At 39.5% G+C, this 24449-nt stretch overlaps 1 protein-coding gene across 6 annotated transcripts in view; it reads left to right on the top strand.

Moving 5' to 3' along the window:
• The window catches only part of LOC122646565 (probable protein phosphatase 2C 51), a 137026-nt gene that overhangs the window by 99821 nt on the left and 12756 nt on the right, over window positions 1–24449 (top strand). For 4 of the 6 annotated variants that reach the window (XM_043840143.1, XM_043840151.1, XM_043840158.1 and 1 more), the window contains 5 exons: window positions 4399–4905; window positions 11096–11153; window positions 12559–12646; window positions 13305–13379; window positions 20556–20639. In XM_043840143.1, coding sequence (XP_043696078.1) covers window positions 4399–4905; window positions 11096–11153; window positions 12559–12646; window positions 13305–13379; window positions 20556–20639 — 812 coding nt within the window. Of the gene's footprint in view, window positions 1–4398; window positions 4906–11095; window positions 11154–12558; window positions 12660–13304; window positions 13380–20555; window positions 20640–24449 lie in introns of those variants that run through there. The other 2 variants (XM_043840180.1, XM_043840173.1) reach the window with 2 other exon arrangements.

The raw sequence follows: 24449 nt of genomic DNA, 5'->3' as shown, positions 1-24449 counted from the left end.
AAGCTGTGTTTTGGTATGCATTATTGGAATAGATTCTGGGTCTAAAATGCATTCTGAAGCGAGAAAATAGAGAAAAATGGGGCTTCAGAATGCGTTCTAGTCCCAGAATCTGTTCCGAGAATGCATACCAAACACAGGCTGAGTGTTTCTGTTTTTGTTACTCTTTTTGATGGTTTATTTAGTTTATCTCAGGTTCAGATTGAGGTTAATTCATCAAATTAAGATATAGAATATTTAAAAAAAAATTCATTAAAAAGTTGCCCAGAAGGCAACAGAAAGATACAATTTAAGATTATCTATGCTTCTGTCATCCTCCACACCTTTCCCATTTTGAAATCTTAAGACATACTCTCAAAATCCCAAAGAACACAGAGTATCCCACTTTAAATAGATCCATAAATCTTTCCCCACCTTCTAATGGAAGAAAACTGAAAATCATATACAAATGTCAATGAAGATTTCGGGGTTCCTACTGCCTTCTTTGTTCGCTAACATTTCACCTAAAAGCTCAAACTGTTAGGGAAAGATAGCATCAATGTATACTTCAACACTCCCCCGCACGTGCAGACCAAGATCCTATGGTCCTTGCATGTGGAGCTCACATGGCACCGAGGAAGAAGAAGTGTCAGCTCTTACCTATTTTGCACATCCCAGGAGTCGAACACTCGATCTCCCTGCTCTGATACAATGTTTGCTACCATTTCACCTAAAAGCTCAAAGTTTTAGGGAAGGGCAACATAAATATATATGATGTAGTTGCTCTAGCCTGGCTAGACAAACAAGGCCCACATTGGAGGCCCAACCAAAAATCGACCCAACTCGGGGAAGTAGTTTATTTATTTTAGTTGGATATGTAGGAATAGATTTGGTTTGCAAGTTATTTTCAGTTTTATAGTTTGGTTGGTGGTCTTATTTTTTTTTCTTTAAATACTAGGTGGAGGGCCGGTTGGGACATGGGAAGAAATCTGAGAAGAAACCCTGTACGGGGAGGTGAAACACATGCACACACACACAATTGAGAAACCAAACAATATCTATGCAATATTCACTATGTCCATTGTTGGATACATGCAAGTATTTAAAGAAACCAAATCTATTCCTACATATCCTACTCAAATAAATAAAAGACTTGAATAAATACACTACTTCCCTAGGTTGGGGGGGGGGGGAGAGGGGGGAGGACGTCACACACTCACACTGTACTATATATCCACGAATCCACCAATAGAGTAGGTGAGTAAACAATTATTTGTAACTTTGAGATTAGTGTTGTTCACCCATGCAATCTTGTAAGGATTTGGATGTGGTTTAATATGCAATCCCAAACTTATGAATAGCATCTTCAGCGATGACATTAGTGCAACTATCTCCATCGATCACCAGACTATATAATTGGTCATTACACTTTACACAGGTCTGGATAATACTACTGCGGCGTCAAGCTTCATCCTTAGTGACCTTGTGAGTGGTTAAAATAGGGCGAAGAAAGTAACAAGGGTGTCGCTCCACATCACTGTCATTGCTGTTGACTTCACCTGGCTCACGTTCTAGCACTAAATCAACTATCTCAAAAACCGAGGTGCTCTTCTGGAGCATAACATATAAAAGAATCCTTATCAATATAAGTCACCAAACTGCTGGGACACTGAGGACTGATATGTCTGTATCCTTTGCATGTAAAACATTGAATGGCAGTCTTTGGCATCACAAGAGGTCTGTCGGAACCATGCTGAGGCAGAGAATATGGTCGGCTAGGTCATTAAGATGCCATGTCAGAATCACGCCCAGGTGGAGAATATGGTCGGCTAGGCCGTGAAGATGCTACAGATGAACTAGTAGCCTGTGGTTTGCTGAATGACTTTTCTTGGGGAATAACTGTTGCTGACTGAAACTGGGACCCCTAAGAAAAGTGCCTGCAAAAGTCCGTCGAGTGTATGGCCGCTTTAGACTTTCTTCTACCTAATATGCCACCTATACGACATCATCCATTGTAGGCAGTTGACTGGATGCGAGTGCAACACTGAACTGAGGGTGCAAACCATTGCGGAACGTGCCATCAATATTTCTTCATCCTACCCAAAATCATAGTGAGTGGTGAAATAGTAGAATCTGGCAACAAACTCCTCAACTATCACGTTCTCCTGTTTCAACTGTGCAAACCTGAGATGCATGCGTTGCTTGTATTTTGTAGGCAAAAATCTTTGGTTCATGGCTTTACTCATCTCAGCCCTTGAGTAGTGACTAACCCAATGCCTTGGGTCCAATTGTGGTGTTGTTGCTTGATCCACCAAACTCTAGCCATTCCTTTCAACTTGGCCTCTACAAACAATACTTTTTTGGCCTCAGTCAACCTGTAACATCTGAAAAATATCTCCAAACTATGAATCCTGTCAAGGTATTATTTTGGATTGTTATCACCATAAAAATCGAGGAGATCCAGCTTTGCAGCTTTGCTGCTCTTTCAGCTCCATAATCATCATATCGGCCAAGTCCATAAGGGGACAGAGTTGGAAGAATCCCAAGACTACATGGGACTCTTTTCTTTATCAGAAGCCCCCAGTCGGTCAATCAAAGCTTGCATGAATGTCATCATAGTATGGAGGGAACTGACAGCTGCAATGAGTGCATCGACACGTTCAATGAGGGTGTCAATTTTTGGATCAGTCTCACCTTTATAAGAATTGAGCTGTTGGAGAATCTCACTGTTGGCTGCGATGGTTTAGATAAGCAAGAGAACACTCAAAGACAAAGGTGGAATGGAAAAAGGGTAAAAAAAGAGGTTTATAAAATTGGGGGCAGAATTGTAAATATGGGGAATTTTAAAGGGAGCCTAAATAGTTAGATAGGGGATAGGATTGGAAAGGAATTAAATAAAAAGGTAAGGGCAGCTTGGAAGTAATGTTAAATAAGGGGTAAACAGAATAAAAGGAGAACAGAGGGGCAATTTGGGAAAAAAAGGAAAAATTAAAGTAAAAAGGACAAAAGGGTATTGTGATAGGGATACCGTGTTCGAGTGGAACTCTGTTACCCTCACAAGACCGAGGAAGGCCCAGCGAGGAAGAAGGGAAGGAAAAGGTTACTGTCGTCACTGGGAGTCTGATTCATAGTTGTCATGGTGTCTGGGTGACCCAAGGCGTTGGGAGAGGGCAAAAAAAAATAAAAACTGTGGCACCAACTAGGTGCGACCAAGGCGCCTGGACACCTAGGCGATGCCTTGACAACTATGGTCTGTTTCTGTCGAACCAGAGAGGAAGACTGCGAGGAAGGCACTACGACCTGTGACAGAATAGGGGTGCGATGCGAGGACAGAGTGGGGGGGATTCGCAACTTTGAAGGATGGCGTCAGTGTTGTGAAGTCAACTCGCCGTGAGGGGTTTCTGAACCAGGTATCTCGCTCCCTTTTTTTTCTGTTGTCTCTCGCTGTCCTTTCTTTTTTCTTTCTTTACTTAGCAGAACCCTAGAAGAAGGGGGGAGAGTTCAATCAAAATAATGGGAGAAAAAAAAAGGGCGTTGGAGAGGGGGGAGGGGAGCAACTGCTGGGAATCTAAGAGGGGTTACTGTTGATGTAGTGGGGGTTTCAGTGGAAGTTGAGGGAAGGGGTTGAAAGTGATAACGCAGGGGTTGGATTTTGATTTGATTTTCTGTGCCTTGCAGCAGTGGCCTTTTTTTTTTCCACTGCTGGTGTGAGCAGAACAGTAGTGGGAAAAGAGAATAGCGAAGAAGAGAGATTGATGGGGAGGAGAGGATCCTTCGTCTCTGATACTAAATTGGTGGAGGGCCAGTTAGGAGAGGGAAAGAAATCTGAGAAGAAAACTTGCAGGGGAGGGGAAACACACAACCACACTCTCACAATTGAGCAACCAAACAATTTCTATTAAATATTCACTGTGTCCATTGGATACATGCAAGTATTTAGGGGAAAAAATAACATGACTCCTAATCAAAGTATCAAACTATAAAACTGAAATAACTTGCAAACCAAATCTATTCCTATGTATCCAACTCAAATATATAAAAGACTTAAATAAATAAACTACTTCCCCTGGTTGAACCGGTTCTTGGTTTGGACTTCCAAAGTGGGTCTTGTTTGTCTGGCCAGGATAGAGCATCTGCATCAGTATACATCAACACTCTTGGAATAAGCTCTCCCGCTACCTTGGTTCCCTTCTGTAACTCCTTTCCCTTTGTACAATTCTTTTAAGTATCTCCTTCATATATTATCACCACCAGGGAAACAAGTGTCAAGTTCTTTACTAACTCATGAATTCCTGATGTTAACTATTTGATGCTGCATGAGATTGAGTTAGGCTTTGGAGTAGAACAGGCCATTTGGCTGAAATAAGAACTGTAACTTTCCATCAATGTAAAACTTATAGTTTTCATGATTTCTCATAACAGGTGGAGAGAGGGACCAATGTTTACTTAAGTGGATTACGTGAGAAGTATTTTGGGGAAATTTTCTTAAATGCCTCAGTATCTCTTGGAGGTTTGTTATCCTCAGGATTCTTAAGTTCTCGATCAAAGGAGTCTGAGTATAATTTTTATAACCAACTGGAAATGAACAAATCAACTCCACACAAGAAAAGATACGGAGTGAATGCTGAAAATAAATTCCCAGGCAAAAACTCAATGCACAGAGTTGATCATGAAGAAGGTCTTAATCATATTGCCAGATATGTAGAGTCTTTTGAGTCTCAGTCAAAGGAAATATGGCTTGTATTCCAGAATGAAGGTGTATCTTTGTCAAAGTTGATGTATACAAGAGAAGAAGTACAACAAAGTCCTGCTGAAGAAAGGGGTGAACAGACAAAAAAATTTCAGGTGCTGCATCCATCTACGTGGTGGCATTGGTTGAGGACGACAGAAGAAGGGAAAGAAGAAATGCGCAGCCTTATCTGGCAGTTGGTACGTAAGAAGAATATTCTTAGTGTTCTTGCCCTGAAATTTTTTATGCTTCGGCATTTTGAATTGGTAAGCTTATATTTATAGCTTAATCACCTGGTTGTCATCGCATACAAGAGTGGATTTTAAGCATTTCTTTTCTGATAAACAATGTAAAATCTTATTAAGATAGTAATTAATAACAAAAGAAGAGGCAAAAGCCATTACAGGGGGTATGGCTAGTATTTGATATCTTCAAGCTAGCATGCTGCCACATAGAAAATTGAACTTCAAAAGGTATGATTATGGTCGTGTTACTAAGGGACTACTGTTACATAATGAATTTCTTTAAACAGCATGAAGTCGTTTTGTGTAATGAATTTCTTTAAACAACATGAAGGATTAGTAGTTGAAATTTAAATAGTTCCCCTAGGATTTAAGGATATTTGTTTGGTTTATGGAGGCTGCTTTATTCCTCTACTAGACAATTTAACTGATGGTTGTAATATTACGTGTTTGTAACTTGGGGTTTTATCTTATTTTCTATCTTTTCTGATAAATTGTAATTTAGATTTCATTCCGTTGTATGTTATTTTATTTCGGTAGTTTGGTTTTAGATTATATTCATTAACCTTTATTTAGTAGCGGATGCGTAGTAACTCCTTGTTTCTTTTTGTTGAATTTTCCGGTATTTGTTTTTGTATATTTATTCCATAGTTTTTTTCTTCTGTAAATTAGATTATTATATATTGTATTTTAAGGATAATTACTATTTTATAAATATACCAAATAAATATGAAGACTGGTTTTACCAGGTGGATTGGGGTGCCTAACACCTTCTCTGGTCCACAACTTGACACAAGCTTGATCCCATCGTTGGATTGGTTTGTATGGAATCATATATTTTAATGTGGGTCCTAAATCCTAATCTAGGTGGCGAGTCCCTATTCCTTCTCTCCCCAACAGGAGGATATGCCCAAAGAAATCATTTTTCTCACACATACATCAATTCCTTAATTTCTTGCACAATTCAGAATTTTGAGCATAAGTGGTATCCTTAGATTAAATCTGGAGTAGTATTGACTCCTATCTATGCCAGATTTGGGTTGAAGAACGTGGTAGTATATACATTCAGAATCCTAGGAAGTAACAACTGTTTCACTATTGGTTTTCTATTGAAGATGAGAGAGAGAGACTTATTCGGGTTTCCTTTCCAAGTGTTTTTCCCTTTCAGTATTTCTTTTTTTTTTTAATAAATTATGCTTCTATTTGTCGTCTTTTTATTTTGTTCACTGGAAGCTTTTGCCGGGATCATCTTTGGCTACAAATGTAGCCCCTGGTGGACGAACCATTGGGAATCTATATGTTAAATGATCTCATGTCCTAGTGTTTGGTTATTGATCTGTTTATGCAATTAGTTTGTTCATCAAGCTTTTACGCAAAAATATAGACAATACAGCTGTAGCCCTCCCCCCTGGTTGTTCTCCTTTGTGTTCATCCTTTTTGATTGTCCTTTTATGTATCTTGAAGTAATTTCTTTTATTAGTTGTTAACAAAACAGAAAATTATGGAATGCTTGAATGATCAATTAGACCAGCAAGCCTTATATTTATAATATCAGAAATTACATCCTAAGGACAGAATTGCCCCTACTATAGCCGACTCTACTAGTACATAAAACAGAAAATAAAAACCCAAAGATGACCAGAATACCCCCCTTCCCTTAATATTTTGGTTTACATTATTCAACACTCCCCCTTAAGTTGGAGCAAATATGTCAAATATGCCCAACTTGACTAAATAGGATGAAACAACTTCCCGGACAGTTATCGGCAAGCTGATCAGTAGACTTCACAAAGGGAACACAAACCAATCGTTCTTCCAACTTCTCATTGATGAAATGCCTATCCACCTCAACATGCTTGGTACGATCATGTTGTACTGGATTAAGTGCAATGCTGATGGCAACCTTGTTGTCACAGTACAACATCATAGGGAGACGAACAAGAACACCAAGGTCTTGTAGCAAACCCTTTAGCCATAGAAACTCACAAATACCTTGTGCCATAGCACGAAACTTAGCTTCAGCACTGGAACGAGCTACCACATTGTACTTCTTGCTACGCCAAATGACAAGATTGCCACCAACAAAACAGCAGTACCCAGAAATAGACTTACGATCAAGAGAACCAGCCCAATCAGCATGAATATGAGCTTCTATTCGGAGATGGTCATGAGGAGATAGGAGAACGCCTTTACCTGGAGCTGACTTCAAGTAGTGAAGGATTCGAAGACATATGGGAAGAGTAGGGATCATGCATGAACTGACTCACAATACTCACGACTATAGCAATGTCTGGACATGTGTGAGAAAGATAAATGAACTTCCCTACCAACCTTTGGTACCGGCCTTTATCAACAGATGCACCCTCTTTCTCTTTAAGACGAACATTAGCATCCATAGGAGTATTTGAAGGGTGACACCCTAACAAGCTAGTTTCGGTCAACAAGTCTAGGACATACTTCCTTTGGGAGGGAAAGATGCCCTTGGAAGAGCGAGCAACTTCAATTCCAAGGATGTACCTCAACTTTCCTAGATCTTTAATCTCAAACTCTTGTCCCAGAAAACTCTTCAAATTGCTGATTTCATCACCATCATTACCGGTTACCACAATATCATCAACGTAGACTATAAGAACAATGATTTTTTCACCAACTCTCTTAATAAAACGAGTGTGATCAGCATTACTCTGTTTGTAGCCTACAGAAACCATAGCCTTGTGAAACCTGCCAAACCATGCTCGAGGTGATTGCTTCAGGCCATAAAGTGCAAGCTTCAATCTACACACTTTGCCGTGGGTGCTGTCACAGGAGAACCCTGGTGGTATTTCTATATACACCTCCTCATCAAGCCCTCCATTAAGAAAAACATTCTTCACATCCATTTTCTGTAAGTCCCATTCAAGATTGACTGCACAAGATAATAGGACCCAGACAGTATTCAGCTTTGCAATAGGGGCAAAGGTCTCCTGATAGTCAATGCCATATGTCTGAGTAAACCCTTTTGCCATGAGTCGTGCCTTATATCTATCCATGGCGCCATCCACCTTATGTTTCACTACAAACACCCACTTACATGCAATAGGTCTTTTCCCTGTTGGAAGTACTACAAGCTCCTATGTGTCATTTTTCTTTAAGGCTTCTATTTCTTCCATCATTGCTGTTTTCCACTTTCCATCTGATAGAGCTTCCTGCTAATTCTGAGGAATACGAGCAGAAGAAAGAGAAGAAACAAATGCACGAAAGGATGGAGAAAGGGAATCATAGGAAACAACATGAGATATAGGGTGTTGAGTGCAAGCTCGAACACCTTTGTGAACAACAATAGGTAGCTCAAGAGAAGAAGTCTTACCAAATGGAGAAGTAGGTTCTAGATCCGAGTTCGGCAACTGGATGGGTACTGGTACTGTAGTGGATTGAAACTGTTTATGTCTGGTCTGGTTCCTTGTATAGACCTTCACATTCGAATCATTAATCTTCCTTTGAAATTCACTAATGGTTTTCTGGACTAGAGTGATCTCCCCCTGAAATAGAGGGAGGATTAAAGGGAGGATCAGGAGAAGACTCATCATACACATACTGAAGGGGGGGTCCTATGGTCAGCACATCTTCACTAAAAGTCTCCCCCTGAAGAGGTGGGGACGAATAATAGGAAAGACTCTCATGAAAAACAACATCCATACTTACCATAGTACGGTGAGTAGGAGGATGATAACACTTGTATCCCTTCTGGATGGCAGAGTATCCTAAGAAAATGCAACGGAGACCATCGGGCTAAAGCTTACTAGGAGATCGGGTGTCCCTAGCATAGCATACATAGCCAAACACCCTATGGGGAACAATAAAAGACGAAGAGCCATGAATCAGCTCAGCAGGGGAATTGGAGCCAAGGACCCGAGTAGGCAGCCTATTAATCAAATAGGCTGCAGTGAGGACAACATCCCCCCAGTAAAAGGACGGAACATTTCGAGCAAACATAATTGCTCTAGCCACCTCCAAGAGATGGCGATTTTTTCTCTCAACCACACCATTCTGGGCTGGAGTATCAACACAACTGGTTTGATGGAGAATACCATGGGCAACAAGGTGTTTTTGGAATGAACCTTCCATATACTCTATCCCATTATCACTTCTCAAAATTTTGAGAGTGACATTAAACTGGGTCCGAACCATCTTATGAAAATGTTGAAAACAAGAAAAGACTTCATTTTATTGTGCATCAGGTAGACCCAGGTAGTGCGAGAATAACCGTCAATAAATGTCCCAAACCAACGATGTCCAGAAATAGAAACTTTTCGACTAGGACCCCACACATTGGTATGAACTAAATGAAAAATGGAAGAACGGCTTTTATTTGAAATTAGATAATTTGAACGTGTCTGTTTGACTAAGACACAAGCCTCACAAAAAAATTCTTCCTTATTACAGTTCAAAACTAATGCTTTTCATACACAAGATAAAATTCCTAAGGGGGGGTGTCCTAATCTAGAATGCCATTGGTGCAACTCAAAAGGAGTAAGAGGAAGACTGACACACTTGAGAAGGTAAGGCTTTAGAAGGAAGACGACCATCATCAAGTAGATATAATCCACCATGCATTTTAGCACATCCAATCGTTCGCCCTGTATCCAATTCCTGAAACACACAATGAGTAGGAAAAAAAATGACTTTACAATTCAGATCTTTAGTAATACTACTAATGGAAAGAAGGTTACTAGTAAATTTAGAAATATGTAAGACAGAAGACAAGTAAGGGAAGAGGAGCAACGAATGGTGGAGGAGAGGGAACCATCAGCCACCTGGACTTTATCCTTGCCAGAAGTAAGAGAATACCTATGGAAAAGGCTAGAAGAACCTGTCATGTGATTAGTTGCACCGGAGTCTATAATCCATGGGGAAGAGACAACTGATGCACAATGATCGACAAATGAAATACCTGAATGGGCAAAGTGGGAACCTGGTGGAGTGGAAGAACCGGCAGTAGTAGATGTAGTAGAAGTAGCGGAAGCCTATAGCATACACCTAAAAGCCTGTAATTCTTCCTGGGAGAGACCATGTTCAGCAGTGGGGCTGTAGTTACACTTTCAGTGTGATTAGCCTTGTGTTTAGTTTTATCACAACCACGTTTGTCTTCAAAATCAGCAGGCTTCCCATGTAGTTTCCAACAAGTAGCCTTAGTGTGATAAGTTTTATTGTAGTGTTCACATTTAACAGGTTCCTTGGTGGAAGTAGTAGCTGTAGGAGAAGTCTCAGTAGTAGGTGCAGGGCTGGAACCAGCCTGTAAGGCAGACCTATCAACAGTAGAATGATGAAGCATAGCAGCTCGACGAGTTTCCTCTGTATGGACCAAGGCATAGGACTGCTCCAGGGTAGGGAAGGGAACCCTACTAAGAACTCGCACATGAATAGGATCATACTCAATGTTCAGACCTGCCAGGAAGTCATAAACTCGAATTTTATCCACATGTTTCTTATAGGCAGTAATATCCGTAGGAGTGGTAGGTTGAAAAGCAGAGTAATGATCCAATTGCTGCCACAAGCTTTTGAGGACAGCATAGTACTGAGAAACAGAGAGCTCTTTTTGAGTGGTGTCATGGACTTTCTTTCTTATTTCATACACCTGAGCATCATTCCCAATCTGTCCATATGTCTCCTTTGCAGCAGCCTAAATCTGATGTGCAGTGTCCAGTAACAAATAACCTCCGGATAAATCTGAGTGCATGGAATGCAATAAGAAGGACATTACCATGGCATCATTAGAAAGCCATCGGTGCTGAAGCGGACCTAGATCAGAGAAATTGGCTTTGATGCCATGTTAACAAAACATAAAATTATGGAATGCTTGAATGATCAATTAGACCAAGCAAGCCTTATATTTACAATATCAGAGATTACATCCTAAGGACAGAATTGCCCCTACTAGAAGTAGAGTCGGCAGTACATCAAACAGAAAATAAAAACTCAAAGATGACCAGAATACCCCCACGGTATTCTGGTGTACATTATTCACCATTAGCAATTGAGAGTGAAGGATGGAAGACATGACTCAATCTATTTATTTTGCAGGCTTTATGAGTTTGCTTCTCAAAATATTCTCTTGCATTTCCTTTTTGTTGTATTTGAAACTAATTCAATATTCTTTCATTTATCTCAGTTGATGGCACTTAAGTCCTGTCATGATCGCAACATCACCCACAGGGATATTAAACCTGGTAAGGACATGATCTCTTATTCCTTAAGAGCTGTTCAGCCATATAGAGAATTTGCTGGGGATGCCACATTCAAAATTCTATTCTTGGTCCCACAGTTCTTGTAGAGTTGTAGTCTATTATTACCTTTGTTTGAGCCATACTAGCAAATTGAAAAAATGGACTAATGGTTCTTGCCAGGGATCATTACTCCCAAAACTTTCCAGAAGGTATAAAATTTCTTGAAAGCTGATGCAGGAGTAGTTTAGATACGGCAACTTTTTTTTTTTTTTGGATGAATTAAATAATTCAACTACCAAAGGACGAAGAAAAAAGGGGGGGGGGGGTGAGGAAACAAGCAAAAGCCAAGACCTGCCAAAGGCGCTATGACAGTCAAAAGGGACAAGGCCCTAACAAAAAGTGCAAACTAAAAGGGGAGCTACACGATCGCAAAAGGAAAAACACCTAGCTATCCAAAAACTAGGCCTGGCGCAAGAGAGACTATCCTGGGTCAATAGGCTCACCACCAATACCCCTATTCCTGTAATCCAAAAAGTTAGGCGAAAACAACTCCGGACTGGGCATGGAGTAAGAAATGTAGGGGCACTTCTTGGGGAAAGGAGGGGAACTGGGATTACGGCGATGGAAGACATGGAGAGGCATAGGGCCAGAGGAGTGATGCGAAGAGAGGGGGAGGAGGGAGGAATTATGGATTAGGGGAGAAGAGGAAGCTGGCCCATTACGACTAGATGGGCCAGGCAACTCTGTCCCTCTATTAAATGAAATGCTTGGATATATTTGGCCCATTGTGTTTCAAGATTGATGGCCAGTTATTCATCTTCCTCCACGGACGTGCAGCAAAAGTTTATGATTTTTAAGCAGGGATTGAGAATACCTTTTTGCATCTTTCATAATAATGGGTTTCCTTTCTAACTTAAAAATTTGTACTATGTCTTATTTTTCTTCAGGGGTTATTGGTAGTTAGAAATGCTATTGGTAGTTACCAATTGTATTTAAGTTACTTTGCTTGCCATTGTAATGGTTTTAAAGGTTGCTGGACATTCTTCTCTTATCTCTACTTTCTGGAGGCCAAACTTATGACATTCTTTCCAATCAAATTTATATCTTCTTGTGTTTACTTCAAGCGTCTTATTAAGCTTTACTATTTTCTCCCACCTTTCATTCTGCTTCTTCTGGTTGGACTTGGCACTTGTCTTCTCTTACCTCTTGAATCTTTTAATAAAGAGCCCACATCTTTAATTCCGGAAAAGATTCCCGTCACTAGATTTTTCCTTTTCTGTTTGCGTGTATGTATGTTTGCATGTTGAAGGAAAACTATTACATTATTGTATCCTTCTTTCAGAAGTGAAATTTTTAGCATACAAGGTTTTTTGCTAACTTGATGAGTTTCTTACCTCTTTAATATTAGAAAACATGGTGATTTGCTTCGAAGACAAGGACTCTGGAACATGCCTGAAAGAAATCCCAAATGGAGACAAGCACCATCACATCAAAATGTACACCATTGCTGTAATTTTGAACTTTCTCTTCACTATGTTTTTTCTTTTTCTAATTCCTTTACTTTCCATCTTTTGTTCTATTGGCTGCTAACAGTTTTCATATCCAAAAACATAATGTGTAAATGCAACCTTCTTGGTCCAACACAAGCAATTCTACCAAGATGTGAATAGGTAGGGTATTTTCATTGGGAAAGTATGGACAAAACTCTATCTGCCTCATTAAATAAAGGAATATACTGTCTCAACATGGGCTTTACTTGACTGGACTGTCTAGGTTACCTGATATTGGGTGGGTCCAATGGGTTAATTTGGGTCGCTTTTCTGTTCTTTTTCTACTAGATTTTCCTGAGACCAAGATCTTTTATTGTGTTTTACTTGTTAAACCATGCTTGTTTTCTGGGCTGATGGTAGAAAAGCAATAGGTGTTATGTAATTACCTTGTAAGTAGTCTAGTCTTGGTGTCCACCATTCATAGGAAAAATTGGGAAAGGAGTTGTTATTCATAAGGCATGACGCTGCTTTATTACCATGCTACTTGATGGCCTAATATAAAGCTATATCCTTAGCATTAAAAGTGATGGTTGTAATATTGTATGCTGATAGAACATAGATTTGAGATGACAGTGATTTTTACACATTTTTCTTCTACTCATAGGCGCATTATTGACTTTGGTAGTGCAATTGATGAGTTCACCATGAAGCGTCTATATGGATCAAATGGACCCTCGAGGTACGAGTCTTTTTCATTATGGTTACTGTTTCCAGTTAGCAATGTGCTCTTTTTTCATGTAAAGCAACAATAGATTAAATTTTTTTTAAAAAAAAATGTAGACAACAACGGTAGTCAAAAAAACAGTCAGCCAAAACAAATGCTTTCTGTCCACCCCAGCTTGGACTAGCCTATCTCAACCTCTATCTAAAGGGATTATTCCCTGCCCACAAAAAGAATTTTTCCATCATAAGATGCAAATACCTCCACACGCCCTGAAAATAAGCGGTTAACAAGTTGATGACCAGAGCTGCATCCTCCTTTATGATCAAATTCAACCAACCATGGAAGAAGACCTCTTGCTGGATGTTTTTTGGTTCTGTTGTAGGGATCAGTCACACTAAACAATTGGCCTTCAAAACAATATTTTTATTGTTGATTGTATTATTTGGGCAATCGAGGCCTAAAGGTATTGGAAGGGGATTCGAAGATCCTGAAGGCAATATTTTTCTGGTGGTCTCGTGCTGAATCTGGGGAGGAAGACTTATGGAAGAAATAACCAAAGTTCAAAGCTAATGGACAAGTCAGAAGGTATACCACTAAAAGCCCCCCATGGCAGCCCACTTAGTCGATCTCATTATTATAACATTAATCTATTCTTTCATCATTCTTGTCCATCTCCAAAATGTTCTATCATTCCTCTCCTCCTAAATGATCCAATGCATAACCCAAAACCCCCACCCAAAAAAATAAAAAGAAGAAGAAGAAAAGCCACCATATTTGTATCTTATTGTGTTTTTGATGGACAAGTTCTTGCTGATATAAAACCTCAAACAGTCGAGAGAGGAATAATACTGACTTAGGCACATGGTTTTAACTTTTAAGTATCGATATGTATTGACCGTATTAGTCCAATACGCATTTGTTTTGGCCCTTACCAATACAATACAACATAGTTGTCACGACCATGGTACTAAATCTCATTTCGTTTCGGTGTTTCGGTCTGACCGAAATTTCCGAGATACCGAAAGACGAAATTTCGTCGAAATATGGTATTTTTCTGTAGATGTAAAATGCCAAAAATGACCGAGATTTCCGAAATTTTTGAAACGAGATTACCGAAATTACCGAGATTTCCGAAATTTACGAAACGAGATGACCGAAATTTCGTCGAAATATTCGAAATATTGCATTTTTTCATATCGGACTTGTGTTTCGTGTCGGACAGGTCGAGATATTCGAAATATTCGATATCTCGACCGAAATTTCGCGAGTTTTAGTACTATGTTTCTACTCACGACGTCTAGGCAACCCAAGGTGTTGGAGAGGATAAAAAAGCAAAGCTACACCAATTAGGTGCTCAAGCTGTCCAAGGTGCCCGCCTACGCGACCAAGGCACCCAAGTCGATCAAGGTGCCAGGACGCCTAGGCGACGCCTTGACAACTATGCAATACAGAGCTGATATATAAGAAATATTTGTATGGAACTGTATCAACTGTATCAAACTGATACAGTGCCAATGCGGACAAATAAAACAATGAAAAAAACTATTGATTTTTTTAGCCAAAACCTAACATCCCAGGTTTTGAAAAACTACTTCTCACTCTGAATTTTTTGCCAAAACCTAAGTGGGGATCCCATCTAGACTCAAAAAAGACCTAGGAGGTGTGATTAAACAAGTAAAAATTTGTATTAAAGCTCATCATAATGAACATCAAAGCCACAGGTTGACTTATGTTTGAAAAAATTGATTTTTTGTTTTTCTTGGTTTTTCCTGCTTGTTTTTGCCAAGTATCAAACCTACCTGAAAAGCTGACATAGACTATGTATGTATTCTTAAAAAGTTCACTTTATGTACATCTATTTTTGGATCTTTCCCTAAAATAAAAAACAGTGAAATTTTTGGAAAATTTAAGTTTCTTGCTTTAAATGCAATATTCTTGCATGAATAGCTTATATGTGCTTCGTCTTGCATGAATCTATGGTTCCCATAATTTTTTAAAATTTTGAATTTTTTGCAGTAATTTCAGGATCAATAGATATTTTTTATGTTATTGAATCATTTGTGAATATTCAATTGTTCCCAATCCTTTGAATTTTTATTTACTATTAGAAACTTAACAAAATTCGTAAATAACGGTTTTTTTGTACTTTTCAAATGATCTGAATTTTTTATTTTTTGGCTTAATTTGGTAGATTTGGATTATGTTGATTGATTTGTGATCTGTAATTATATTTGTTGGTAAGTACAACAACAACAACTCAGCCTTATCCCAACTAAATGGGGTCGGCTACATGGATCCTTTCAAAACAAAGTAGGGAAAACTGAAGCCCTCACGAAGGGAAATGAAAGTAAGAGGAATGAAGAATAAAAATGAAGAAAATAGATAAGAGAAGTGAGAAATGGAAAATGAAAGGAAAGTTAAAGTAAGAGAATAGCTCAAAAAACAAGGAAAATCTCAGCTACATGGTGTCGACAGCTCTATTTGTTGGTAAGTACTTATCATTAATAGGTACATATTATTATTAGAATTAGAGAAGTAGTAGGAACCACAGGCAGTTGCTTGGACGACACTGATACACTTGTAGACATAGAGGAGTAGACATAGAATCAGTAAGAGGAAGCAATAAGGGAATGGGTGGAAATTGTTAGTAGAATTAGCTAAATCACGACTCACAACAGTAAAATACAAGAAATGTAACATCAGCACTACTGAAATGTCGGCGAGTAACTATGTCATAACAACGTTACCTTTTCTAGGTACGAGAATAACCAAAAAAAAAAAAAAACACACTTGGTAGCCCTGGAGACAACTTATCAGTGATCAGGTGGGAATTGTGAACAAACTACAAAGCAAATGCATCCAAATATACGAGGTGGCAAGGAAAACAAAGAAGAACTAGGAAAAACAACGGATAAGGAGATTGATCATTGAAAACTGAGGAAGACATGAAATTAATTAAATTGCAAGCGGTTAATACGGTGTCACACTAAAAACTCGTAGGCACAATCATATGAATGACTAATGACCGGGGAACCTTCAATAAATGTCAGTTTTTCCTTTCAGCAACTCCATTTTGTTGAGGAGTATACGAACAACTTGTTTAATGAATTTGAAGTTTGAGTATACTAAGGTGCATTATAAGATTGAAAAACTTTAATAGAAACATCAAACTGAGTCTTTATTTCGTTATAAAAAGCTTTTTAAACAGATAGAAAGTTTGAACAATCCTTCAACAGATACAGCCATGTTAAACGAGAGTGATCGTCCTCAAAAGGTAAAAAAGTAAGAAACACCTAACCTATTTTTGACACGATAAGGACCCCAAATATCGGAATAAACTAAAGAAAATTAAGGACTGACTTCTAGACTCACTGCAAGGAAGAAAGGAAGAACTGATGATACTTTCTGAGCTCATGGGCTTCACATTCAAGACGGGATACAGACTTGCACCTTGGAACCATGTGCTGAAGTTTAGACAACGACAATCCTAAGCAATGATGCCACTGAAGAAGAGGCACACTACTAGAAGATGTGACAACAGCCGTAGAAGAGGTGTCATAGTTGAGATAATATAAGCCATCCTTCTTACGCCCTCCACCAATCGTGTTCTTTATTTGAAGATCCTGGAAACCACAATAGAAAAGGTAGAGGGTAAATGAGGTACATGAAGGACAAACAATAAGGACAATGAAGTAGAGGGTGAAACAGTACCATGACCAATCACTTGGGTGGAAGATCCATTAGCGAGAATAACATGTGACGGATGGTAAGTTATTGAAAGGGAGGAAACAAGTTAGACTTAATAGTCATATGATTTGAGGCACTGGAGTCAATAATCTAAGATGGAGGGATGAGGTAGTAAAAAGTATGGTGTTACTTGAATGTGCAAATGTAGCGGTAGAGGAGGAAGTGGATGACTAGAGTTGTTGGACCCGCTTAAGTAAGTTAGTAACCAGAGCATCATGAAACGAGGATGCTGATGAATTCACTCCAGATGAGGTACTAGCTTTAGAGTAGGTCTACCATGTCAGAATTCCCACCAGACAGCTGCATTGGCCATTTGTTGTGTGCACTAAGGTTTTCTATACTTAGCCCAACATTTATTTGCGGTATGATTAAGCTTGCCACAATGTGAGCACTGTTGAACAGATTGATCAGTTTGCTGGCCACCATGACCACATCTGCCACGTCCTCATCCTCCTCCCGAACCACGACCTCTACCAAGAAAACTAGAACCACGGCCTCGGCCACCATTTCCAATAACAAATGCAGTGCTTTCCTTGGAGAAAGACGACGAATCAACTCTGGAATGAGAAGGAGAGACGATACGTTGAATACGGCTGAGTACCTCATTCATAAAAGATGCCCTTTCACCAGCAAGTAGCTGGCCTTTAATTGGTTGCAAATCTGAATCCAATCCAGACAAGAACTTTGTAACCTGAAACTCAGCCCTCTTTCTTCAACAACTCTATATCAGTGGTGAGAGGTTGGTAAACATTGAGTTCCTGCCACATCCCCTTGAGGGCATAGTTCAAGAACTCGCGAGATCTCACCGAGTTTCTTGATTTTTGGAAAAGCTGAGACGAGACTGCCTACGAGTCTCAAAAGTGCAATATCTCAGCGAGATCTCGGATCTCGGTTGGATCTCGGTTTCGACCCATTATTTTAACCCACCTACCACTTAAATACCTTACCTAATTGGACAAAACTCGACATATCTCGGCGAGATCTCGGATCTCGGGTTGACCCAAAGTTGAGGCTTCGAGTTGAAAAAAAAAAATGCACCAACTCGGCCGAAATCTCGACTCGTCTCGATTTTTCCAAGAGTCGAGTTGGTACCGAGACCCGAGTTTTAGTACCTTGTTTGAGGGCACCGTAGTATTCGCCAATGGACTGATCTTCCTTGCTTGAACGTGAAGCTTTTCTCATATAAATCATAGACATGAGCCATATATTTGTCTTGGGAGAAGCTTTCCTTCAAATGATCCTTACTTCCTTAGCTGTAGTGTGGAAAATCACATTGGCAGCTATAGTTGGTTCCATACTATTCAATAACCATACAAGAAATGTATCGTTTTCATGCATCCAATTCTCATACTCTTTATCAGTGGTGATTGGAGGAGAAAAAAAGGCGTACCCAGTGCACAAGGCTCCCGCCACTGCAGGGTCTGGGGAGGGTCATAATGTATGCAGCCTTAACCCCCGCTTCATAGAGAGGCTGTTTCCAGAGACTTGAACTCATGACCACTTGGTCACGAGGGAGCAACCTTACACTTGCACCAAGGTCCACCCTCAGTGGTGGCTGGAGGAGATGAAGTCAAATACTCCAATTTTTCTTTTGAGCCCAAAGTAAGTAATTAGAAGCTCCATTGATCTACTGGTAGTAATCTGGACATTAACACTGCCCATAGGAGGTTTAGAGTCACCCATAATAACTAAAAACAACGAGGCAGCAGTAACACTATAAGAAGAATGAACCAGATACCAATATAGGAACTCAGAAAAGTTCACAAATGAATTTAGATAACCAATAACCAGTGAAGAAGTCATAATCAACACAAACCAGAAACAATATATAACCTTAACTAGGGGAGTTTGTATTTTGTTTGTACTTTGGTTTTTTTCTTTCTCCTTGTATTCTTTCCCCTTTTGGGGCTCCTTCTCTTTGGTAATGAATTTTTATTCACCCAAAAAATATATATATAACCGTAACTCCGTAAGATCATAAACTAATGATCTATTAAAAGAGTGAGAAAAGTAACCATATAGTGCCATTTTTGCAGAGTATAACCAACAACCAGCCCAAGGGAAAACGTGTAGCAGCAAATCAGGGCCTCAGATGAGGCTAAGAACCAGGTCAAGTGGGACTTATGTGTAGCAGAAAATAAGCCCAAAGTATTAGGGCAATCCAATGGCTGGTAATGGAGAATAGGTAGATGCACCAAAAACTGAACCTCCAAAATTGCAGAATTGTAAATCTTCATGATTCAATTAATTACTTGTTGGTCAGCATCAAACTTGGAGCAGTATAAGGTCTTTGGCCATATGAATGAACCCCAAAAATTCTCAACCAACGGTTAGGTGATGAGAGACCTTCAAGCTAAGAGTGCAGCAAAAAGAGCAAAAAACATTGGTACGCCCCCTTGTAGAAAACAGCAGAAAATAGAGGTCTTCATATGAGTAGAAGAGTCATTCTTGTAGTAATCATCAACACCATGGGAAACCCTAGTTATCACGTAGTATAAACTAGGGTTTCAGACAAACTAAGGACAGCATAGGTTGCTGTCAACCACAAGAAAGAAGATCTTAAAAAAGGACCCTCAAATTATAGATTAGAATTGTAGTTATTAACTGCCTAATGCTCTGATACCATGTAGCAGTACCCAAACAGTATACAACCAACAGAGAGATGGACAGGAGACAAGAAGGAAGTAGAAGAAGAAAGAAGAGATTGGAGAAGAGATCGTAAGGGGCAAAACCAGAGCTCATGGTAGAATAGAATAGACTTCTACCGTGAACAGTATACTTATTATATAAAACAGAAACTAAAAGTACGAAGACAAGTAAACTGCCCATTTATAAACCAAGACTAAACTACCCATGCAACTTAAACCTAAAAGCAGACACACCCCAAAATACCCCTACTGAGATAACAAAGGAAAAGACTAAAGACTACTAATCTCCACAAGAACCAATTGGACTGAAATATGTAACTCAACTCAAGGGTTATTTCCACTAAAATAAACTCACTTTTGCTGATTTATCTGCATCACGGATAGTTGGTAAAACTTTATGGCTGAAGTACAATAGACAGTCTCACAGCCAACGTAAGGAATGGGATTGGATAGCAGAGGATTAAAAGAGATGTGATATCCAGGAGTAGGATTTAAAAATAAAAGTTTGCACCAAAAAAATTAAAACGAACGTGGTTGCATAAACTATGTCATATGACTGCTTGAATACTGTTTTCAGTGCATTACAGTTTCAGGATAGTCCAAACTGGTTTGGGGGCCAAATGCTGCCTAATTCAGTCTGGAGTTCTGGTTTTGTCTACTTTTCAAAGCTATGCTTGATTGTGTGGTTTGAGTAATCTTTTCTGTGAAAAATTTGGCTTTGAACTCATCTTTTTTATGGATCTCCTTATATTTACTGAAGTGTTTTATTTGTTTTCCTGTTTTTGTGGTCTTTCAGTTCTGAACAGACATATGAGTATACTCCTCCAGAAGCTCTTCTGAATGCCAGTTGGTTTCAGGGTCCAGCTACCGTAAGTATGAAGTATGTCCTTTTACTTTTATAAGTGGAAGTTGAGCACTCTGGGTTCTTATTGTTGCTTGGCAGGATTATGTATTTATTTCGAGTCATGTAGCCTACATGGGCATTATGGGGTTTTCCCCCCCTAGCCAACTCATTAATTAGAGTTGGTTATGAGGGGGGGTTATTTCTGTAATATTTTATTCTCCTCTTTTATTGTAAGTAAAGAGGCTTGGTGATCTTATTGATCACTCAAGCATTCATTCCTAAAGGTTGCTAACATGGTATCGGAGCAGGAATTCTGATTTAGGTTACAGTCTTCCGTGATTCTTTTTTTTTTTTTTTTTTTTTTTTGTGAACCTCTGAAAACCTCATCTCACTCTCGGCTCTTCTCAACCATTAAGGGCAGCACTATGAGGTGATTTTCTATAGATCTAGATGCTGCCCTCCATCCTACGTCATTGAAGATGATGATTGAAGACAGGTGCTGATCAGATTCTGCCGGCAGGTCCTCTCCTCCTTTGAAGATCGACTTTTGCCTCTTTTTTGGAGATTTTTTTCTGCTGGTTATTGGTCAATCCATTCCTGGTTGAAAACTGCAGATTTGAATCAAGACACACTCAGATTTGAAGCTGTGATTTCTCCAAATCAGGTTTTACCTAATTTTTTGACACAAAATTAGGTTTTTTTATTGGCCCATCAGAAGGTGCTGATAATTGGAGGAAATCTTGGCCACTACCAGAGGGAGACTTGATCCAATTTTTAGCCTCTTCTGATGGTTAAATTTGTGGAATTATTAAAACTCGTCTACCCCACTCTCTTGCCACTATGTCTGATCTCTCTGCAGCCTCATCTCCATCAGATGGATCTATTTGTACTGAGTGCCTTCCTTTCGCTGCCCCTACTATCAAATTAGATGGGACTATTTACCTGATGTGGTCTCGATCTACTTACCTTACCATTGTTGGTCGCAGCTTTACTGGACATCTTACAGGTAATCTTGTCAAACCTAAAGAAGGTCCTGCCCAAGATCGATGGCTCTCCCATGATTCCATGGTAACGTCTTATCTTCTTAGTTCTATGCATCCTACTATTGCACCGAGTTACCTTCTGTCGGACACTACTTCTCAAATATGGAAAGCTACAAAGGACACTTACTCCCAAGTTGGGAATGATGCTCAAGTATATGAACTCCGGAAGAAGATTCATGATACCAAGCAAAATGAATTATCTGTCTCCCAATATTATACAGAGCTTCGTAAGTGTTGGCAGGAACTTGATCATTACTCGGATTATCAGCCCACTAATGCTATCGATATTACCATAGTTCTAAAACTTGTCTCGACTCTGCGAGATCTCGGCGAGTTTCTCGGTTTTCTGAGAAACCGAGACAAGATGGCATACGGTACATAAAAGTGCAATATCTCGCCGAGATCTCGGATCTCGGGTTGACCCATGGAAATGACCCTTCTACTATGTATTTACTTACCTAACTCGACAGACCTCGACATATCTCGGCGAGATCTCAGATCTCGGGTTGACCCATGGAAATGACCCATCTACTATGTGTTTACTTACCTAATTCGACAGTACTCTTATGTGCTTGTTGTGGAGCACTATATGCAACATTACAACAACACTATGTCATGGGAAGACTATGTGACACTAGTGGGGATTGAATACTTGATTCAAAGTCATTTTATATGATGATAATTGTAACACTATTAAACAGTTTGATGTATCACTTTAACATTTCTAATTCTTATTTAAGTTGTTTAGCTATTAATTGAATGTTTTGCTTGCTTTCTATTACTAAATTATGTGTAGAGTATGGTATTTTAGTACGTCATCGCCTACCAACGTATTGTCCGAATTGAAATTCATATTTGGACTTTGTTTTTGCAAAATCTGATAGTGTCATTGTGTTTAAATGGCCTAAAATAGGTTGAATACCAAGTTTCAGACCCAAACTAGGTCTAAAACCCACCGAGTTGAGGCTTTGAGTTGAAAAAAAAAAATGCACCAACTCAGCGAGATCTCGACTCGACTCGGTTTTTCCAAGGCCCGAGTTGGTACCGAGACCTGAGTTTTAGTACCTTGGATATTGCTGCTACCGTAAACATGTTGATAAAATTCGTGTATATGATTTTTTGGCTGGTCTCAACATTGAGTATGATCAGATTAGAGTCCAGATTCTCAGCAGGGATCCTTTTCCTACCTTAGAGCAGTCTTATGCATTGTTCATATTAAGGATCGCCACCGTTCAACTATGCTTCACCCTGGGCCTGGTTCGAATACTACTACTACTATTGACACCTCCAAAGCTGTTAAGGAGACTGTCAAATCTGAACATTATGGTAAGTTGTGGCATACTAAGGCCACTTGCTGGAAGTTACACCGGAAGCTTGCTGATTTTGAAGCCAATCGAAAAAAGAGTGGTAGCAAGGGTGATGGTCAGTCTACAGCTAAGGCCAATCAGAATGAAACCATTGCAACCCCTCCGGTAGATACTGGTCTCTCTCTGGAAGAACTTCAAGATTTTTGTCGGATGTTAAAGGCTTCTTTTGCCTCTGCTGCCCAGTCCTCTACAACTGCTGCCACTTCTGGTTCTGTTTCTAATTTTGCCTCAGGTATCTCTATTGGTGGTCATTATGCATCGGTAGTCTCCAGTCCATGGATTATCGACTCTGGTGCCACTGACCATATGACAGGTTCTTCTACCCTTTTTCATCAGTACACTCCTTCATCTGGGAAGGATATTGTCCGGGTCGCGAATGGGTCTCTTTCATCTATATCTGAAAAGGGGTCTATTTGTTGCTCTTCTAATCTTACTTTAAAATCTGTTTTACATGTCCCTTCTTTCTCTACTAATTTATTGTCAATTAGTAGTCTTAGTAAGGACCTAAACTGCAAAGTAACCTTTTTTCACTCTCATTGTGTCTTCCTGGATCTGGTGACAGGGAAGACGATTGGGGTTGGTAAAGTGCATGGTGGTCTCTACTTGCTTGATGGTGGTTCACAACCTTCTGCTACCGTTTCCTCTTACAGTCATTAATTACATTTTGCCTCCTCTGACTTATATCAGTGGCATCGTAGGCTAGGACATCCTCCCATTGGGACTTTATCTCATTTGTTTCCCCAGTTAGTTAAAAATTGCTACAAGGATGAGTTTTTCTGTGAAGCCTATGTTTTACTAAACAGACTCATTCTGTGTATCCTTCATTAAATAAAAGTATTTTCTCCCTTTCATATTGTCCATTCTGATGTATGGGGCCCTGCCCGGAAAGCATCAATTTCTGGTCATAAATGGTTTGTCACATTTATTGATTGTCATAGCCGTACAACCTAGGTGTATATGATGCAGCCTAAGAGTCAAGTATTCCGGTATTTTCAGCTTTTCCACAAGCTAATTCAGACTCAATTCAATGCCACCTTGAAAATTCTCCGCAGTGACAATTGCAGAGAATATATGGAAGGGTAATTTAAAAAATATATGGTTGATCATGGAATCCTTCATCAAACCAGCTGTGTCGACACACCTCCTCAAAATAGTGTGGCTAACAGAAAAAACCGCCACCTCCTTGAAACGGCCCGTGCCTTGATCTTTGACTAGAATGTCCCTTCCTAGTATTGGAGTGACGCTATTTTTACCGCTGCCTACCTGATCAATCCTTCGGGGTTCCTCCTCCTTTCTTATTTCCATAAAGGTTTTCGGTTGTGTGTGTGCTATGCTCACAATCATCACTCTCATGGGAAGCTGGATCCTCGGGGTGTCAAGTGTATTTTTTTGGGTTATTCTGCAACTCAAAAAGGGTACAAATGTTACCATCCTCC

This window comes from Telopea speciosissima, chromosome 1, assembly GCF_018873765.1.
Source record: "Telopea speciosissima isolate NSW1024214 ecotype Mountain lineage chromosome 1, Tspe_v1, whole genome shotgun sequence".
Classification (NCBI taxonomy): domain Eukaryota; kingdom Viridiplantae; phylum Streptophyta; class Magnoliopsida; order Proteales; family Proteaceae; genus Telopea; species Telopea speciosissima.
Note: the sequence above shows the minus strand (reverse complement) of the source record. Positions and strands in the feature narration are given on the sequence as shown.